The 14,364-nt window shown below is 38.3% G+C and overlaps 2 protein-coding genes across 4 annotated transcripts in view; both read left to right on the forward strand.

The window, feature by feature from the left end:
- RAB27A (RAB27A, member RAS oncogene family) overlaps positions 1–14,364 on the forward strand; it is a 276,869-nt gene that overhangs the window by 201,316 nt on the left and 61,189 nt on the right. The window lies entirely within an intron of this gene.
- DNAAF4 (dynein axonemal assembly factor 4) lies at positions 4,843–12,544 on the forward strand. 3 transcript variants are annotated; one of them, XM_056499948.1, is made up of 9 exons: positions 4,843–5,000; positions 5,520–5,667; positions 6,025–6,158; positions 7,163–7,403; positions 8,165–8,304; positions 8,887–8,996; positions 9,686–9,839; positions 10,848–10,953; positions 12,001–12,544. In XM_056499948.1, exons 1-9 carry the CDS (start codon positions 4,878–4,880, stop codon positions 12,108–12,110), a joined length of 1,266 nt encoding a protein of 421 aa, XP_056355923.1. In that variant the 5' UTR covers positions 4,843–4,877; the 3' UTR covers positions 12,111–12,544. The 3 variants fall into 3 exon arrangements, with proteins under 3 accessions (XP_056355923.1, XP_056355924.1, XP_056355925.1); XM_056499949.1 differs by lacking the exon at positions 4,843–5,000 and adding an exon at positions 5,061–5,090; XM_056499950.1 differs by lacking the exon at positions 4,843–5,000 and adding an exon at positions 5,164–5,182.

Raw genomic sequence — 14,364 nt, forward strand, 5'->3', positions numbered from 1 at the left:
ATTCCAACTTAATACAGTAACACATCTGCATTTAATATATGCCTTTCATTTTATAAATAAACATTGCCTGTCAGTACAAGTATTGGTGTAACATTTTTAAAAAAGGAAGTCATGCTTCTTATCATGTTGTATGTGACTTAAATGACTGTTTCATATTAAAACTAATCTTTCCTTATGTACTGCTTAAATATACCTGTTTTGGGATATCAGTTCAGTACTTTTTATACAATCTTGAATGTGTTCCACATTGGTGACATGTATTTTTGCAACAACTTTTTTGTTTTGATTTTAAATTAGAGCATGTCTGATGTAATACATGCATTAGTGCTGTGGTGTGTGACAAAGTTAATGTATGTAATTCAAATTGGAAAAGTTTCCAGACTTTGTCCAACATTAACCCTGTGGCCAGGGATTAAATTACTATGTAATACAAATTATTTCATACCATGATGTGTTTTAAGCTACTCTATGAAGTATGTGAAACATTATTGTTTATGGATTGGTAGCTGGTGAGGTATCTTGCATAGAATGAGGTATGATAGATGGTAGCAGTTCATGATAATTGAAACTGAGTACCTTTCAGAACACACAGCACTGATATGCATTATCATCTTGTTGCCATTGCTTAATATGAATTTCTTAATATTATCTGCTGATAAATGGGTGAACATTTGGTAATCAGCTCTTGGGTGTGAAAATTCTAATGCTCTTTATTTGTTTTACAAAACATACAGTTTTTTGTTTATTTGTTTAGAAGGCATATAATTTTTTTGTGTATTGGATGTGATTAGATATATGCAGGAGGATGTAGAACTGGATGTATTTTAAAGTTATTCTGCAGTTGCTAAGTTTGGCAGAAGCTTTCTATATTAGAATAGACTCTTCCCTAAAATTGGAAACTAAGTGTACTTAGCAGAACTCTTTAAGGCAATATAACTATCCTACACTACATCTTGAGTTATGCACATTCACTTATTTATGTGGAAGTGATAACTTCTGCTTTATAGAGAAGAAAGGTCCCTTTAGGGGCCTAGTGCTGTGTGTCATTAGTTCTGGGGTAATTAGTTCTGAGTTGTATTCAGGCCCTCAGAGGTGCTGCCTCTAGCTTGAAGTTTTCAGTGTCACCCTTTGTCTCCTGGTTTAGAAATGGCTTATCCCAGCACCACAATTTTTTGATCCAGCCCCAGCTTTTCACTTGGAGATTTGTGTGCTGTATTTCAGGAATTGCTATACTGGAGACATTTTGGGATTGGAGTTAGGAGAGTTGTCTGTTCCTAGACACTCCCGTTTTTCTCTACAGAATGGTCTAAATCTGAACTTCCATATAACTTAAGGAGGGCAAGCTCTTAATATATTATTTTTTTCTTTTTGTCTTTCTTTCCTGATAGCTTGTTTTTCTGAAATGTGAAATAATACAAAGTTGTTAGGGATTTTTATTTAAGATGTGGTCTTTCCTCCAAGCTTGTGTTTGTGGCCTTTAGAGCAGGCATTGTGGTCTTTATGGCCTTCTGACTTGGAATTTTTTGTTCACATTCTCCTTTTAGAATTACGAGTAGAAAAAGGCAAGTTACCAATCTACTGCCATCCAAACAATGCAAAATATAAGCTGATTAAGATTGTTGACATTTAATTTTTTTTGTTAATAATGATGTGATATTTTTACCTTTTAGAAGAACATATATCAGAATCTGATTCAAGTGTTCTTGGAAAATGTATATGGTAGACTTTGTCCAGCACTGTATGTAAGTTTGTTGCTTTCTGTTGTCTGGTTTCAATTTCTTTTAAAATAAAGATAATTTTTGTGGGGAAGTTGCCTGTTGACTTTCTGAAGATGATGTAATGCCTAGATGGTCTCTTCTAATGTTCTGCCTGTGAGAATGCATTTGGATTAGGTGTAATCCTGCAAGAAGCAGCGTGGTCATATGGATTAGAAAATGCTGCTCCTGCTTCTCTTGGAGAGCTCCACTCTTCTGTAAAAGTGTTAATCTGCAGTAACTTCAAAGCAGATCAGAAAAGGTCTTGTGCCTTCAGCCCCATTTCTTTCCTCACAGGATGGGAGGCTGAGCACCGTTTGTCCAAATAGATTTTTTAAAATAACTTTCTCTACTTGCAAAGTGATTATAGAAATAATTACTTATTCCAGTTTATAAAATTATTAATAAGCTCTTCCTGTTAGTTAAAATGTCAGAACTAACACATAAAAAAATCACTGCTTTACCAATAATTTTTAAAAGTAACTGATGCAGGTCCCAAGCCACAAATGCAAAACAGTTTGTTGGAATAAACAGTCTCATAAAATGTTTCTGCTTTTTTATTTTTTATAAAATAAAAAAAGTCTTCTGAATATTTTTTTTTTTAAATATGGAGGGATAAGAGAAATGAGAGAGAATTTAGAAAGGATAGGAGGAAAAAAGGTTAATAGTTAAAGGTAAGAAAATGCAAACTGTCTAAAGGATTTTTTCCCCCATATTAAAACTTCTGAAGCCATTAGAAGTGAAATAACCCCAGAAAATATATTATGTATAGGCATAAAATAGAGTATGTGTACATAATATATATTATGTATAGGAAGGTCCAGAATATTAATAATATTATTAAGGTTTGTCTGGAACATAAATCTACACCCTTCATAGCACAGGAGATGGGAGTTTAGGTATCAGATTTTCAATGGAAAAAATGATCTTTCACTGCAAACTTGTCACTGCAGACTTTTGACTGAAAGTTAGTGCCAGCAGAAGAACCATGGTGCATGGGTGTCTCTTGTTTATTTTGCAAGTGTGTCACAGCAGCAGCACAGCAGCTTGTCAGGTAAGGCTGTGGAGTGGGTGGGACAGAGGTGGTGGTTCTGCATATACACATCAATTCAAAACTTTTAAGATTGGTCCAAGACCTTGCTGAATCCCTTTTGTGTCCTTTAGCAGCTAAATCTGCTACTTTGACATAAAAACATGTTAGTGATATTCACTGTGTCTCCTACAAGCTTTGCATTGCAGATCTAGGTTTTAAGTAAATAGACATTTTGGTTGATGTGTTGAAGCTCTTTTGTGTAATTTGAGAAGAGCAAATACTTGTAACCATAACTGTGTCTTGTCTTGTAAGGCATATATGCATAATATAGTTCTTCTAGCAGGAATAAATAATAAGCTGCTTCATTTCAGTATATTCTCTGTGATTAAACTAAAAATGACACCTGGGTGACCAAGAAGACCTGCATTCAAAACCTGTGATTCCTGTCTGTGAACTCTCTGTAACTGAAGGATGCTCTGGATGACTGCAGGTAGGAGATTTTGAGTTAGTACATTATAACCATCCTAGCTGCTGCTGCTATGTACTTTGAATGTTCTTGGAAAGAGGAATTTAATTCAATTCTTGGATTCCAGTCCATGATTCTTCCAGACAATATTGATGTGTGTGAGTGAGGGTGAGAATAACCCAGATATCATATGAGTTGTGATGGATTTCTTGCTCTGAGGAAGTTTCAAATCTCTGCAACACCTATTTTCATATATATACAGTACTTAACAGTAGCCTCTACTATTTGAATATTGCTATTATAGGTAATAGAACATAAAAATTGAATCTTCATTGATACACATCAGAAATACTAGCTGATGTGAGCCACACTGAACTCCATTATTCTTGATCTCATTTTAAAAGCAAGAGGGAAAACTAGACTTATTGTTTCTGGATTTTTCCTTATAGTTCTAGGTAATTGTATGCTTTTCAGGAACTTAAACATACCTGAATGTTTATCCAGCTGTGTCTGGCTCATCTTTGAGGCCATATTCTCCAGAAGCCGTTGTGTTTAATATACTAGACTTTATTTTGGCAGATGGAGTGATAATGTGCAAATTACCTCCCGAGTTTTTGGCAGAGACAGTACAACAGACAATATTGCTCAGCAATAGCATGGGGCTGCCTGTATGACCCAGTTATTTTTAGGGGACAGGTGTGAGTTGCAGTGCCAGCATTGCTGGAGTAGATCAAGGAGGGTGATCCTGTTCTCTGCTGAGCTGTGGTGAAGTCACACTTGGAGTATTGTGGGCAGTTCTGGGCTCCTCAGTACAGGAGACATGGAGCTCCTGGAGCAGGTCCTGCACTCAGGTACCAAGTTGATTCCAGGGTCTGGAGAATCTCTCCTCCAACGACAGGCTGAGGGAGTCAGGCCTGTTTAGCCTCGAGAATTGGTGACTGGGAGGGGACCTCAGCAATGTGTATAAATGTCTGAGGGGAGGTGCCAGAGGATGGAGCCAGGCTCTTCTCAGTGATTCTGAGCAATAGTGTGGTATGGGCTGCCCAGAGAGGCTGTGGAGTCTTCCTCACTGGAGATGTTCCAGAACCATCCGGACACAATCCTTTGCTATGTGCTCTGGAATGACCCTGTTTGAACAGGGAGGCTTGAGCAGATGGACCCACTGTGGTTCCTTCCAGCCTGACCCATGCTGTGGTTCTGTGTATCAATCAAACCCATCCTCGCCTTTTGATAGTTTTTTTGTCAGAAATTCTCCACTACCAGCAGTTTGTCTCTTTCTAGAACTGTACATGGATGATGTGAGCTGCGTTCCTCCCGGCTGCGCTCAGGTGTGAGCGCCGGCAGCCACAGCCGTGCCCGCGGCCCTCAGGCCCCTGGGACTACAGCTCCCGGCGTGCCCCGCGGGCGGAGCGGGGCGGCACTGCGGGCCGGGAGCGCCCCGAGCCGCGCCGGCCGCAGCCCTCAGGCCTTAGGACTACAGCTCCCGGCGTGCCCCGCGGGCGGAGCGGGGCGGCACTGCGGGTCAGGAGCGCCCCGAGCCGCGCGGGCCGCGGCCCTCAGGCCCTGGGACTACAGCTCCCGGCGTGCCCCGCGGGCGGAGCGGGGCGGCACTGCGGCCGCGGCCATGCCGCTGTGGCTGCGGGAGCACAGCTGGCGCCAGACCCTCAGCGCCGTGTACCTCTCGCTGCCCTTGCGCGGCGCCCGGGCCACCCCCGGCAGCATCTTCTGCAGCGAGCGGTACCTGAAGGTGGGCGGCGCGCCCCTCTCGCCTCACGGGGCTCGGGCCGCGCAGGGCCGCGGGGTTCCTGCGGAGCCCTGCGCCATGGCAACCCTGCGGGTTGATAACCTTTATCTGTGATCGCCTCCTGGTGCGCTGCGGGCTGTTAAACGTGCCTTTAGCACTGCTCATTCCCTACTGCCGCTCAACAGGTGCCAGCTGCCTTTACTCTCAGAAATGGACCGAATTTATACATTTGATTATACTGCGGATAATAATCCTAAATTCGAAATACACAGCTTCTGTTGCAGTGCTGAAGAACCAACTTTTTCAATGCCATTAATAAAAAATCTAACCTTGTGACGACCCACCCTTAACGGGAAGGAAGCACCTTCTCTGGACTTGTACAAACCACAGTGGATACAAAGCAAATTAGTTCTATCAATAATAGCTGTTTCTTGGGGTTTGCTGTATGCTTGTGCTAAGTGTTTTGAATATGCAAAAGTTAATTTAAAGTAATAAATATTAGTACAAATTATATTTTTGTAGGTAAGCATCCCTCCCTTTTTGTTTGAAGCTGTTTTATACGCTCCTATCGATGACACCAATAGCACAGCAAAGATTGGAAATGGAAACATTTTCTTCACTTTATATAAAAAAGAACCGGCCATGTGGGATTCCCTAACTCTAGCAAACAGTAAGTGCTCTACTCTGGAAATTGGATTGTGTGTAAGGAAACCACTCTGTGAAACTTCTGCTGGTAGATACCTGCTCAATTCAACCTTGTTCATTGTTAAAAATAAAAGTATGTGAGAACAAAGAACATCTAGTTCTAGTGTGAATGAAACAAAGCAATATTTCTCGTAAAACTTACATTTTGTGTTTAAGCAAATCTTGATTTTTCTCTTTTAGAGATGGGCTTGGTAGACCCTGGTTTGTCGAATTGTAACCATGTTGTATTTTCCAAAATAACAGAAGAAATCATGTTTTCATTAACATGATATATATTAAAAGGACACCTGGCCTAAATGACTAAAATAGTTTATTTTTTAAGTTGACAAGGAGCAACTACAATATCTGAGAGAGAATGCTGTCCTAAAAGCCCAAGAAAAGGCAAAAGAGGAGACAAAAGCAAGGAAAATTACAAAACAGGAGCACAAAAAATATGCTTTGGAGGCCACAATGAAGGTGGGTTTAGAAGGAGCTCTGCAAGACATACATATAAACAGCTACCAACTGATCTGGCAGATGCTTTGTTAAATGTATCTTAAAAAATAGGAAAAGTTCCAGTTTTTATTATGGTGGTGGTGAACCCTGTTATTTCTTTGCACTTGAAACATATTTATTACCAAGTATGAAAATGTTACTGACAAAGTGCTTAGAAGTTGCCATTTTCTGTGAGTAATACTAATGAAAGTTTTTGCTGAGAAGCTCAGATTTTTGTCTGTTCAAAGGAGAATACAGTCATGGGGCAAAACTGTAGTCTTTTGTGGCCTTTGCAGGTGTTTAGGCCTTTTGCACTATGAAAAATACTGATTTTTAAAAAATCTTACTTATTCTTTGTTATATTTTATATCAAATTTGCTTTTTTTTTTGTCTTTTGTGTGTTTGTATTTTTGTTATTCTGCTTTTTATGTATATTTTAAGATATGTTCTTAAAATTTTAATGTATATAAAAAGTCTGGTCACTTCACTTGTGTTCAAATGATTCTTTTTTGAGCATGCCATGAAATTTTAAGATATGGACCATAAGGAGCTACAGTTAGTGACTGTCTTAGTAGCAACATTGTAACTCTTCTAAATGTGTAATAACCTCAAACAAAAGAGGAGAAATAAGAAATAGTGTATTCAGATCATCACATATATTTTACATTTCTGTATTCTCCAGAGATCTACATTGGAACATGGCTAGGATTTTCACTGTTTAAAAGTAAAACTTATTTCTGAATGTTTCTGGATTGTTCCTTAGGGTTGTTAGTAAAACAGTTTATAGATGAGACCTCTAAAACCTAATCAGAAATCTTCACTCTCACAGTAATTTTTAAGGATCTTAATTAACTCTGCTTGTATGGTTACATTATTGGTTACACTATGCTTGGAATACAAAACTGGGAAAAGAATGGTAACTTTAATGGATCCATGTGGGTATTATCAGATGTTATGTATCTCATAGGGGTTTTTTGTTCAAATAGCTAGAGGAAGCAGAAAGAAAAAGAATTGAAGATCTGAAAGAAAAGGAGCGGCAGAAGGTTGCTAAAGAGTTGGAGTTATGGAAAAACCAACAAAAAGATGGTGATACATACAAGAGCATACAAAAAAAGGAAGAATCATATCAAGAAATAAAACCATTAAAAGAGAGAAAAAATGAAAAAATGAACAAAACTCAGATTCCTAAAGAAGGAACTTCTAAGACAAGACTCAAATCCACAAAAGGTTGTATGATTGAACTGTACTTAATAATTCTTTAAAGTGTGGGTATAACTTTTTTCCTAGATGTTTCTAATTCATCACTTATCTTTGTCTCCACCATACTGAACCAGTTCTTTTAAAATTGTTATTTTCAGGCTTGAGCTAAAGCACATGAATTCTTAGCTTTTGTTGAAGTCTTTGGAAATACAAGGGTGGGTTTTGTTCTAAGCTTTAGAAAATTAAATCAGAAAGCCTTTCTGGCAGTGTGATGCAGACTTCCTGGGGGTGGAGTTTCTGTTACCCAAAGTTACCTAACTGCTGGATTTCATGGAAATATTCAATATCCTTTTGCTCTGTCTGTCCTGTGTCTTGGCTCCATGGAGAGCCAATTCAGGGAACTAAACCAGCAGAAGACATTTAATTTTTTTGTTTGTTTGATTTAATAGGTTAGTTTCAGCTCTTATTGTTGCCCTGTCACCTCATCAATTTGTGCAGCATACATCAAAGTCACAGCATCATACAAACAACAAAGAGAGAGGTGCAAGAGGAGTTAAGGTTCATTTGTGACAGATGCTGTATAATTCCATTTATTTACTTGCTACATTAGGAAGAAAAATTGTTTGAACCTTCCCTTCAAAAGAACAACTTTAAACTTTTCTCAAGTGATTAAAAGTTTAATTCTAATGTGCCACATTTCTAAGTCAGGTGTACTTTGGACTTTGGTAGAAAACCAGAAAAATCTTTTGCTTCATTTTTAATTTCCAGTGCTCTAACTCTTTTCATAGGTTCCTGCAGTATATTTTCAGAGAATTTAAAGGAAGAACAGTTACCAGCTCCCCGAGCTGCTGCTACAATTAAAGTCAACTTCACTCCACGAGTTTTCCCCACAGCTCTGCGAGAATCTCGTGTTGCAGAAGAGGAGGAGGTAAGGTGGGGAATTATTTATTGTGTCAATACAAAAATAGTGTCTGTGCCAAGCAAAGTTACCTGTTCAATGTCCTTGTCTTCCAAGGAAGGCAGTCTTATTTAAATCAAGATATAAAGAAAAATTTGTATATAAAAATTATTTTCACCATATGGTTGTGCAGATTAATAAATAACATATTCCTTTTTTGGGAGGGGGAGAAAAAGCAGCAATAATAATTCCTTGAAGTACAAAATTTAAAATATCCTAATTATTATATTTAAGGTTCTTTCAGTTCTGTCTTAAAAGGAGCTCACAGCTCTTTTGAGCTTTATTCAATGAACACAAAGTAATCTTGAAAGATCAAGACAGACAAGTAAACAAAAATGTATTAGAGATGTGGTAACCTGACTTTTCATGGTAATAAAATATTTGGGGAAACTTTGAAGTTTTTCATATTGGACACAAATATTTTCCTCTGTCCAAAATATGTGGTGAATAAAATTCTTTTGATAAGTATTAGTGAAGAAATGAAAAGAAAATCCTTTCTTGGATTTGAATTTTTGCTTCAGAAATAATACTAGCACATTTTGGTTTTTACAGTGGCTACATAAACAAGCAGAAGCTCGAAGGATAATAAATTCTGATTTATCTGAGCTGGAAGATTTAAAAGAAGAGGAGAAGAATCCAGATTGGTTAAAGGACAAAGGAAAGTAAGTTACATTCCACTTGAAGATGTATTAAAAATTAATTAGTTTTATGGTGTTTGTCTATTGTTCAGTTTTGGTATATTATATTTATTCTAGACAGAGTTGTTGAATGTCTAGAGTAGTCATGGTAGTTGTACTAGAGATTTTCTTGACAGCATATGGGTTAGAATCTGATAAATCATGAGATGCATTTGTTGAAGCTCATGATGAACAAAATAATTGTAAACACTTTATGCATATTCTTCTTTGAACAAAGTTGAGGCAGTGCACTATTATACCTAAGTAGATTAAATTTCATTTGTACTTTTTAGTGAGAGGTTAAACATCTGTGTAAAATGAACTTTAGGAACTTGATACAAACATTGGTTTATTTATTCCATTAGGCAATCATAAGCAGATATACAAAGCTTTCAAAATTAGTCCTGTGTCTATATAAATGTGTCCACTCTTACAATTCTTCATTGCTTGTAGGCAGTGACTATTTTTGTTGTGTATCTCTAAGCTATATTGTCAGAATCAAGGTGCACTAAACTTCAGCTGTGTTGTTCTCAGAAAATGCTGTAAAGGGGCATTTCAAAGGAAAAGCTGCTAAAACCTCAAATTTTTGAAAATAAGTTAACAATTAGTAGGTGTTGATTTTGTATTTATCCCCATCTTTAAAGTGCATGTTTCACTTTTTGTTTGCTCCTTAGTAAAATGTTTGCCATGGGAGACTACCTTGGGGCAGTAAATGCGTATAACCTTGCGGTGAGGCTGAACAGTTCACTTCCCCTGCTGTACCTGAACCGTGCTGCTTGCCACCTCAAACTGCGAAATTTACACAAAGCTATTGAGGATTCCTCCAAGGTAGAAAAATCCAGGAGCTCTGGCTGTCATCTTATGCATCAATGTGATTTGTTACTGTGATGGTTCTGTCTGAAGCAGATCTGTAAGTACATATTGGTACAATTCAAAGTTTTAAAATTCAAAATTGATATCATGAAGCCGTGGTAAAATATTAAAATTTGATAGTGATTAATGAAATTCCCAAAATTTAGAACAAAGCAACAATAAAATAAACCCTAAACTAAGCTTCCACACATTTGTGACAAATGGCCATATATGTTTTTTACAGATAAAAATATTGTAGCAATATGTACAGTATGTATGTTTGAAAAAACCCACAACTTGGAGCAGAGAAAAACAAAACCAAAGTATACTCATACATTTTCTATTATGTTGTGGTGTGCTTCATTTGGTTGGAAGAAAAAAAAATGTGGTGATGAGCAGGATAAAAAAAACTTCCAACAAACCGAACATTTTTAAAGGGCTGTATTGTCCTGATGTTTTAGCAGCTGTTATTTGTGCAACAAGAGGAATGATCTCAAATGGCACCTGAATAGTGTGGAAAAGGTTTTCCAAGAATTACTATTTTTTGAACTAGTAAGTACTTGAGACTTGGCACTTGGGGTTTTTTCATCTTGTTTTTGGGTTTTTTTTTCTAGTAACTACTAATAAAACACATGTGCTTTTTCAGTGCTACTTTTCTTTTTCTTTTGATAGTATGATAGGTTATATGATGTATGAAAACAGAACATATTATTTGACTGCAATAAACATTTAACATGGTATTTGTCAATTTTTAGCCATGGCAATGTAACTGTAGTTGGCAAACTGGGGTGATGGATAACAAATCTTAATGACTAGATTCAAAACCATTTATAGTTAAATTGAATAGCTATTTTCTATTTCTGTTTGAATAGCTCTTATGTCACTGTGTAATAATAGTAATTAGGTGAGAGAATGTAAATCAGAAAAAAACCCCAAATTATGGAAAATCTACTTAAAATATTTTGTGTGTTCTCATTTGTAAAGGCACTGGAACTGTTGACACCACCTGTTCCTGATAATGAGAACGCTCGAGTGAAAGCCCATGTGAGACGTGGAACAGCATTTTGTCAGCTGGAATTATACACTGAAGGTGAGGCCTTGGTTTTATGAAAACGTGCACAGGAATTTATATTACATGCAAGTAACTCTGTTTGGCTCAGTGAGGCTGCTCACACCTTTATGTTTTTCAGGAGTGACTGTGACGGAGATCTGTACAATCTGTGTCTATTTGTTATGAACCTTTATGCCACATTATTGTTTTCATAATTTACCAGATACTTGTGAAATCTTTACAAGTTTGAGAAAATGGATTGCATTCCTCATTTAAGGAGTTTTTCCACTGAAGATATTAAAATAACCTGAAATATTTCTAAAATCTTGTGAAGTGCTTAATAATATCTTTGTAAAATGAGGTAGGAAACCCATATTGATGAGTAAAATGATCCATCAGGTACATGTGATTTGTGTGACAATACCTGAATTTACAATGTCCCTATTCAGTTCCTGGAGAGTATCAGATTAGTTTTGTAAAGCAAATTTACAAGTGAAAGCTGATACTAGAAATTGAACAATATTCAAAATGTCAGTGTTGAAATACTAAGCTTTGGCCATTGTTTACATTTATTTTACTTAGGCATCACTTGGTTATTCCCTTACTGCTTCATTTGCACTTTGAAACGTTATAAAAAAGACTAATGTAGGCAAGATTTTACTTCCTGTACTCATTATTTGGTTTTTCCCCACAAGCTCTAGTTTTCATAGTTCATGTCTCTTTTTGTCCTTATTTTCACCCAGGATCATTTCCTTTTCTGCAGAACACTTCAGAACAGTCCCCTCATGCACACACACATATATAGGTGTGAATGAAGAGGCTCTATTTTCATGTTTCAAAACATGAAGATGTTTATGTGGTAGAGTGTTTCCACTAATATGTTTTGTAAAATAAGATAAACAAAAAAAATAAGTTTATTTACTGATGGAAGCTAAACTGATGTCATTCTGATGCCATCTTACTTAAGGACAAACCTCAAGATCGATTCTTTATGCATATGACTGGGGAGTAGTTATTTCCAGTTAGCTGCTAAAGAGGATGCTCTTGCATTATTGACTGATATTCTTATTAATGTGTCTATATTAGGTCTTCAGGATTATGAAGCAGCTCTCAAGATCGATCCTAGAAATAAAAATATAGAAAAAGATGCTGAGAAGATTCGACATCTAATTCAAGGAACAATGCAAAGTTCTTAATTTAAAAAAATATATAGAAAAAGAAACTCTTTGGTGCCTTTGAGGATATCAGAAGGAATCTTATTTCTCTTCAGTGTGTGTTACCTAGACATTTTTCTACTTTACTGGGAACACTTAAAAAATTGGTAAAAGACTGGATATATTATTAGAAAGTATAGTATTATAAACATGATTAGATATATTTTAAATATGTCATATTGTCAAAGTTGTCATAATTTGCTTTTTGTTAGCGTTCTGTATCACTCTGACAATCTGAAACCCTGGACTTGAATCAGTTCCTTTTTGTTAAGTCTTCTTTCCCAACTGGGACCATTTCAATTACATTTCTTTCAGCAGCAGTTTTAGCAAACTTCTGAATTTTTTGCATCAGTCTCTTTCCTGAATACCATTTATGACTGATTGCTGTCTTTATAATAAAGTATTTATCAGGCAGATATATGGTATTGTGTGCAAATTTTATAGTGTTATATCTGGGAGAAGGTGGCAGGCATTGTTTCCAGCTATTTTACTTAGAGCCTTGGGAGGAGTGCTGAGGTGAGTCAGAAATGGCTGAGGTAGTTGCTGCCCCTGCTTCCCCACAGAAAACTGCTGCATTGCACTGGAAGGGGCCAAAAATACTGTTTTATAACAGCTGGAAGGAGGGCAGTGCAGCAGTTGGAGTGCCTCAATTGGGTGTAATGCTATACTTGCGCATCTTGCTGTTTTCTTTTTTTTTTTTTTTTTTTTAAGGAGGAGAGACTAACAATGGGAGAAAGATAGATACATCTTATTCAACCCATCTTACTCAGCCTTTCAACTAACAGGGCAAAGCATTTCAAATTTGTTAAGTGTTTGTGGTCAGAGCAAATATTGCTCAAGATGTATATTGAAATACATACATGGCAGAAAGTGAGGAACTTCACACTTTGACCTTATTTAGTAAACTGTGGACAGTGGTAATTTGACTCAGTGACATTGAAGAAAGTAAAATTTTAGATTAATGTCAATTTCTGCATTAGTGATGAGTATAGAAAATATCTTAATATGTGTGGCAGAAAGTTAGTATGGATAATGAAAATATGAATATGAGTAAGAATAGAGTGAGACTGTGGGTGATTTTGATTTAGTTCTAACTTTTTTTCTAAGATACAGGAATTTGAAAAATAGAACCCTAGAGAAATGTACAAGTGACTGTGCTTCCTCACTCATGTTCACATGCGTGAGTTTTTATTTTTATTCTTTTCCTCTGTAGGTAGTGAGTTATCATATGACAAATACTTCTTGGTCTGTTTATGGAAAGTGCTCCAGTGCTGTATTGATGAGGCTGCTGTAAACTCTGACTAAAGTACCTCCCTTAGTGCTGCTGAGCAAGCCAGTTACAACCTGCTGCTTTTCAGAGGTGCAATGAAGGCTTTTTTGTTTCTCAGTAATGTAAGAAATGAAGCCAACACTTAAGTTGCTGTCTTAGATAAAACTTGAGTAAGACATTGAGTTTCTTAATGAGCCCTGTTGTCATTTCCCATTTATTTTTTGTTCCAGTACCAGAGCTCTGTGGGGGTCTATACCTCTGGGATTTTGGATCTGTTTGTACAGTGCCTGTTGATGAGATGTGGTCTAGGAGCGTCAGTGGGAGTCAGGAGCTGCCTTATCCAGTCTGAGTGGCTCTTGGGACAGTTTTTCCTGAAGCAGCAGACTATCCAAATTACTCAATTCCCAGTCATCAGAGTTTTTCCACCTGAGGCAAAGATTTGTTGTCCATATACAGCACCTTTGCTTTTTTATTTTGTTTAGTTTGTTTGTTTTGTTTTGTTTTGGCGGGGGAACGTTCTGGGGGTGTTCTTTGGTGGGGCTTTTTGTTTGTTTGGCTGGTTTTTTGGGCCATGAGAGTGTGGGTGGTGGCTGTTTGTTTTCTCCTTACGCTGGTGTGTAACGGAGCACATCTGGGAGCTGCTGTCCCCTGCCCGGCTCTCCCAGGCCACACCGGCACGGGCTCCCGCGCTGGAGGCGCTCCGGCCCGCGGGGCCCTCGCCGGGCGGCGCGGCGTTGCCGTGGCGGGGCCGGTCCCCGGGGCCGCGGCGGTGCCCGGGCCGCTCCGAGCGCTGTGGCCGCCGGGCCGCGGCGGTGCCCGGGCCGCTCCGGGCGCTGAGGCCGCCGGGCCGCGGCGGTGCCCGGGCCGCTCCGGGCGCTGTGGCCGCCGGGCCGCGGCGGTGCCCGGGCCGCTCCGGGCGCTGTGGCCGCCGGGCCGCGGCGGGGCGCGGGCTCCGCTCGCCGGGGC

Source organism: Oenanthe melanoleuca, chromosome 10 (assembly GCF_029582105.1).
Source record: "Oenanthe melanoleuca isolate GR-GAL-2019-014 chromosome 10, OMel1.0, whole genome shotgun sequence".
NCBI classification, from domain to species: domain Eukaryota; kingdom Metazoa; phylum Chordata; class Aves; order Passeriformes; family Muscicapidae; genus Oenanthe; species Oenanthe melanoleuca.